Genomic DNA, 6,715 nt, shown 5'->3' with positions numbered 1-6,715 from the left:
GTGAACATTAATTCTTGGGCTATTCTAATCAAATAGTGGAACTGGACCTAGCTCTTATAATGCAGACGTAGTTCAAGAGTATGAAGCACACACACACCTTCAGATTTTAAGTCTGGCATGCTAACCTCCAGACTACCCCACATAGGTGGCATTTAGTACGAATATACAAGAAACTTTCATTTCTCAGACCTAATTTCTTCTCGGTTAAATTTTTAACCTTTGAATGTAAGATGACCAAACAACACTACAAAATTTATGATTATAAAATGAATGGGGTAACATTTTGTGTATCAAAACACTCAGGTAACACAGCAGAGTCTGTGTTGATTACACGGTTATAGTCAATGAAAAGATTTTTTATATTTTTATAAAAATTCATACAAAAAAAACTCTAATAAAAAATATTGTATTTAAACCTTTTTCATTGAAACTAATTTTTCTTATGTAAAATATGTGAACTGCTTTTAAACCAAAGTAAATAGAACAAACTGTCAAGAAATGAAACTAGTTTCAATATTTTTATGCATCTCTTCAGTCTCTCATTATTGACCAGTTTTCTTAACACAAGACAATGGGATGAACGAAGATGTTGAAACTGACTTCTCGAATTTTGTTTTTTAGGAAGTTTGTTCCATTAGACCACAGCATGAAACTAAGGAGGTGTGTAGAAACTAGTTTCAATATTTTTATGCATCTCTTCAGTCTCTCATTGTTGACCAGTTTTCTTAACACAAGACAATGTATGATTACTGTTAAATAGTTGCGTACAGTTTGTAGAGGAAGGGAATTTCTATCTTACCACACATTCTCTACTTTTTGTGACCAAGCAGTTTATAATAATTTACTGTAACTGCAGCAATACTGTTCTTCTCTAACAATACTCTGTTATTTATTTAAAAGTCTCATTAAGTAAGAAACACTTAGTACAATATGGTAGCAGGGAATGTACATGATTTCTGACAGTGTTTTAAATAAAATGTCATGGACAACAGGAAAAGTGCAAATTAAAGTCCAAAATATATTAATGTTAACTACATTTTGTCAGTTTTCAACTTAAATTTTTATAATTATTTATATTTTTCTAATGCAGTGAAAAAATGAGACCCACACTGCCACTTGTCACATTTCTATTTTGTTATTCTCTCTGTAAAAACAAGTTATCAGCTCAGATTCCTATGAATAATCCTAATAAATATAAAACAATAAAAAAAGGACAATGTTATAGTTAATAACATATAATTGTTTTATTTCACTTTTAACGTGAAGTGGCTTTTTTGTATGTGATGAACTGTAATTTGAAATTTCTTAAAGGAATAAAAAAATGTCTTCTGTAGCAGATAAAAAGTTAGTGAACAAACTCTCAGAAGGCTTGGAATTACAGAAACTAGTTTCTACACACCTCCTTAGTTTCATGCTGTGGTCTAATGGAACAAACTTCCTAAAAAACAAAATTTGAGAAGTCAGTTTCAACATCTTCGTTCATCCCATTGTACTTACTGCCCTCTCTTCACTTACTTTTACTAAACACTCAGTAGTTTGTACTTACTGCTCTCTCTTCACTTACTTGTACTAAACACTCAATAGGTTGTACTTACTGCTCTCTCTTCATTTACTTGTACTAAACACTCAATATGTTGTACTTACTGCTCTCTCTTCACTTGTACTAAACACTCAATATGTTGTACTTACTGCTCTCTCTTCACTTACTTGTACTAAACACTCAATATGTTGTACTTACTGCTCTCTCTTCACTTACTTGTACTAAATACTCAATAGGTTGTACTTACTGCTCTATCTTCAATCTTTGAATGTCTTAGTTTAATGAATATAATGATACATTTGCCTGAATGTGACATTATACTGCATATTAAGTGCATTTTAACATTTTATGTGTTTTTATTGTTTACAGAAGTAACACTACATTGAACATTTTATGTGTTTTTATTGTTTACAGAAGTAACACTACATTGAACATTTTATGTGTTTTTATTGTTTACAGAAGTAACACTACATTAGCATTTTGTGTTTTTATCGTTTACAGAAGTAACACTACATTTAACATTTTGTGTTTTTATCGTTTGCAGAATTAACACTACATTTAACATTTTATGTGTTTTTATTGTTTACAGAAGTAACACTACATTTAGCATCTTATGTGTTTTTATTGTTTACAGAAGTAACACTACATTTAGCATCTTATGTGTTTTTATTGTTTACAGAAGTAACACTACATTTAGCATCTTATGTGTTTTTATTGTTAGTAAATATGATAATTAAAAATAATTTTCTTTCTTTCTTGCAGAACAAAATGAAAAACTCTGTAAATAATCAAGATGAACATGATGGTTTGCGACTTCTCCAGTCATTTGGGTGGAAAGGAATGTTACCATCTTGTTACATGGTGTGGATTTTATATTCTTTATTGGTTATCACTAAAATAATCCTTCTGTTCAAGCTAGAGATTCCTCAGAATTTAGACGTGTCATCTTCTCGATTCAGTCCCCAACTCTTGAAACTTCTTCTGGCTGCATCGGCCGTCGTCTTTCTTCTGCTTGTGGAGAGCCACCATGAATCCGACTCTCAGTCAGCCCGCCAGTCATACATCAATTTACTTTCAGCAAGCACTACCTTTGAAATATTTGACAGTGTTACCTTTCTTGGAATTCTGTTTACAAACGAATCACGAATTGTGCTTCCTCTAGGTCTCTTCAACGGGATTCTTGCTCTTTCTTGCATCAACTTTATACTTCCAACTATAGCACTTTACAAGTTGAGTCTTTCGGCATTTGGTCTGAAGCCAGTCTCTTTAGGCCTGAGTTTACTCTACAAATTTGCACATTTGTTTCTTGTAAACGTTCCTTACTTGTGGATCAGGGTCCACTTGTGGACCTTTTTTGATCGAGATATTTCCCTTTTCCTAATGAAAAACATCATTGCTATAGTCATCTTGATACGTTTGTCTATACCTGAAGTTATTCTTTGGTGGCAGTTGCAACGAGAAAAATCTGAAAATGATGACAAGAGAAGAGATGGAAATTTAGAACTTGAAGTTATGTACAAAGAACCTGAATGATTAGTCTTTGTTTATATTACAAGATAATTTTCACCTGAACACGGTAGTGTTAAAGATTAAATCTGTTCAGAACCGACAGTATATAAACTTGAGGGTAATGGAAACTAGTGATTAGTTTTTTATAAATTGCCTTCTCACTAAAAGTTAATATGAAGCGGGTGCTTTCTTTTCCAGATATGTATTTTTTACAGTTTGAAATCTAATATCATATTAAGATACTAGTATATATATTGTCTCAGATGTAGTGTGTCTTAATACTTCATTACAAAACAGTATGCTGGTTAGATATCTAGTTTTGTCCAAAAAGGTAGAGGATGGCCTCAATCTCATCGTGGAAAGTATCGCACAAGACATCTTTAGAGACCATACATATCTCTTCACCCATTTAAGCTACCTTCCTTGTGCATCTGCCTTAGAAGTTTGCATGCCACAAGATTTCCTGCGAATTGTGCTAATGCATATTGATGTTATTATCTCTCCACCAATAGGAGGGTGACACACCTCCTTGCACACTAACTCCCTCTATGCTTTTGAATTTATGAATCTTCATTCTTTTCCTTCTCATTGAACATATCAAAAATGTTTTTTCTTTTCCAGTTTAACAAGATTTGCGATGTTTAAGGAACCTAATTTCATTCTTTTTTTTTCTACAAACTACGAACTTACTAGTTCATCTAACATCTTCTACTACTTTTGTTCACTGGGGAGATGACATGCTCGCCATTGTACGTAGGGTAGTGGATTCCCTTATGCAACCAGGACCTTCAGCTCCAGTTCCTTCTTTTAGGCATTCCTTCCCCCCTCAATTTGTGGGGAGAATGAAGAAGATGAAATTGGTTCTTTTCTTTTTCTGGTTATTCTTTGAGAACTTCTCTCCCTGTTGTAGAGAAACCTTAAATATCATTAAGATTTAATTTCGCAGGTATGCACCATTCTTCCCCCCAATGTGAAATATTCTTTGTCGTCTTCCCTACTTTTTAATCTTAACTCTAATTAACTTTGTTTACATTTCCTTGACCAGTTACATTCCCACAACTTCAGGCTGTGCCCTCCCTGTCTATATGGTTCTTATATCCTCAGTTTTAGTCATTCTAAATCCCATTTCACAATTCTCACATTTGAGATTGCCTTTGTCTCTTCTTTTTGGGGGGAGGAGAGGTACTGTTGACGTTCATTTCATCCTCCAGTGCCCAATACTCCTGTCTTCACCTGATCCTTTTTACTATGCTTTTTTACCTCTCCTCTCTACAACACAAGTCTGAGGCACTCCGCTGTGCCTAGTGAATTTTGTGAGTGATTCTTGTTCCCTTTACTTCTCCACTGTGACCTGTTCCACTTCCACCATTTCCCTGCTCACTTGGTTCTTTGTTGCTGGGAAATGTTTGGTAGGGATACTCTCCTATCCCAAGTTTCACTTCTACTAGATCTTTTCTTTGCCCTAAGTTTAGGAGATATTCCTGATTTGTTTGAACTGTGGGCTGAGGCTGCCTATTATCAGTCCTTGCTTTCGTCCTTTATTTCCACACTACACCATATACCAAACCCAACTTTCCATCATTATACCTGGAATTAGTCCCCAGTTTCCCATCTTTCCTCTTCTACCCCCTGTCAGACTTGTCAAGCTCATCTGAAGGGAATTCATTGAGGTAATTCTTTGCACCAGCCCCTTCCACCACTTCAGCATGGGATTCTAACCTAATTGTGTGTGTTGTCTCAGAAGGTAACACCTTCCTTACCTGAAAATGTATTTTCAATAGAGCGCCCCCCAGTGGCACAGCGGTATGTCTGCAGATTTACAAAGTTAGAAACTGGGTTTCGATACCTGTGGTGGGCAGAGCACAGATAGACCATTGTGTAGCTTTGTGCTTAACTTCAAACAAACAAACAATTTACGATAGATACTTTCCTCTGAACACACACATGCCCACCTTTCCTCCCCACTTCTGATGCATCTCAATATTCCTTTCCTTGTCAGAAAGTGAAGATTCAAAAGTACAAAAGCATAGAGGGAGTTAGTGTGCAAGGAGGTGTGTCACCCTCCTATTGGTAGAGGGCTTTTGCTGCATAAAATCGTACTGCAGAAGTGCAGTTCACAAGAAATCTTGTGTGATCAGGTGGAAGTTTCCTTAAAGGCCAATCTCTACGGCTGATACACAGGGGAGGATAGCTTAATTGTATGTAGAGGAATCTATTACAAATACATTTTTAGGTCAGAAAAATGTTAACTTTCTGTAGCTGTTCCAGAGGCCAAGGAAGGCTCTGATGCATTTATCCAAAATATATCATGTATGCTCGATGAAATTGGGATGACCAGAATTTGTATGTTAAACTACTGAAAACCAGTCCTGCACAGTGCAAGTCTGGTAGATGATAACATCGTCATTCTTAAATATTCTATCCTCTCCTGGACACAGAAGCATAATTGCTAAATGAACTTGATCCTGAAATGCAATGAAAGGACCATGTCGCCACCTCCAGCGGACTGAACTACTGAAACGATACATCCACCACATTCAAATTCTGCCATGCATTGGAAGTAGGGTGAAATGTGATTCATTGAACCACATAGTCTTTTTCTATTGGTCAGTTCACCAATCATAATTCTCCGGGAACTGGTGCCGAGGTGTACTACAACCATAACACATGGTACATGAAATAGGCTATTGTTAACAGTTTCTGACAGTTGGGCCACTGCATCACAACTGGTACTTGTTACAGTAAGTTGCATCCGCCTATGACTCGACCAATATAATGTCCCTAACATCCTTCTGATTTTGTATGATTACTGTTAAATAGTTGCATATGGTTCTCATGACTCGGACTCAGTCAAGCATTGGCCCACTTACAACAAGAGTTGGGGTTTCTAGGGAACCGTCTTGACAGACACATTATTATCATTGGATGGATAACCATATGCTTGGGCTGGTCATATAATGTCCCTAACATCCCCTGTTGAGTGTTTAGTACAAGTAAGTGAAGAGAGAGCAGTAAGTACAACATATTGAGTGTTTAGTACAAGTAAGTGAAGAGAAGCAGTAAGTACAACATATTGAGTGTTTAGTACAAGTAAGTGAAGAGAGAGCAGTAAGTACAAACTATTGAGTGTTTAGTAAAAGTAAGTGAAGAGAGAGCAGTAAGTACAACATATTGAGTGTTTAGTACAAGTGAAGAGAGAGCAGTAAGTACAACATATTGAGTGTTTAGTAAAAGTAAGTGAAGAGAGAGCAGTAAGTACAAATTATTGAGTGTTTAGTAAAAGTAAGTGAAGAGAGAGCAGTAAGTACAACATATTGAGTGTTTAGTACAAGTGAAGAGAGAGCAGTAAGTACAACATATTGAGTGTTTAGTAAAAGTAAGTGAAGAGAGAGCAATAAGTACAACATATTGAGTGTTTAGTAAAAGTAAGTGAAGAGAGAGCAGTAAGTACAAACTATTGAGTGTTTAGTAAAAGTAAGTGAAGAGAGAGCAGTAAGTACAACATATTGAGTGTTTAGTACAAGTGAAGAGAGAGCAGTAAGTACAACATATTGAGTGTTTAGTAAAAGTAAGTGAAGAGAGAGCAGTAAGTACAACCTGTTGAGTGTTGAGTAAAAGTAAGTGAAGAGAGAGCAGTAAGTACAACCTATTGAGTGTTTAGTAAAA

The 6,715-nt window shown here is 35.6% G+C and overlaps 1 protein-coding gene across 1 annotated transcript; it reads left to right on the top strand.

The window, feature by feature from the left end:
- Positions 1 to 2,306: 2,306 nt before the first annotated feature.
- On the top strand, positions 2,307 to 6,015 carry LOC106474402. The gene has a single exon (XM_013935093.2). It carries the CDS (start codon positions 2,309 to 2,311, stop codon positions 3,071 to 3,073), a length of 765 nt encoding a protein of 254 aa, XP_013790547.1. The 5' UTR covers positions 2,307 to 2,308; the 3' UTR covers positions 3,074 to 6,015.
- The last annotated feature ends 700 nt before the right edge of the window (positions 6,016 to 6,715 follow it).

The sequence above is a fragment of the Limulus polyphemus genome, unplaced genomic scaffold (assembly GCF_000517525.1).
Source record: "Limulus polyphemus unplaced genomic scaffold, Limulus_polyphemus-2.1.2 Scaffold7177, whole genome shotgun sequence".
NCBI classification, from domain to species: Eukaryota; Metazoa; Arthropoda; class Merostomata; order Xiphosura; family Limulidae; genus Limulus; species Limulus polyphemus.
The sequence above is the reverse complement of the archived record's forward strand: the minus strand, read 5'-3'. Positions and strand labels throughout refer to the sequence as shown.

What these genes read in the sequence shown, in the direction of transcription:
- LOC106474402 (XM_013935093.2), top strand. Translation starts at nt 2,309, where the DNA reads ATGAAAAACTCTGTAAATAATCAAGATGAACATGATGGTTTGCGACTT.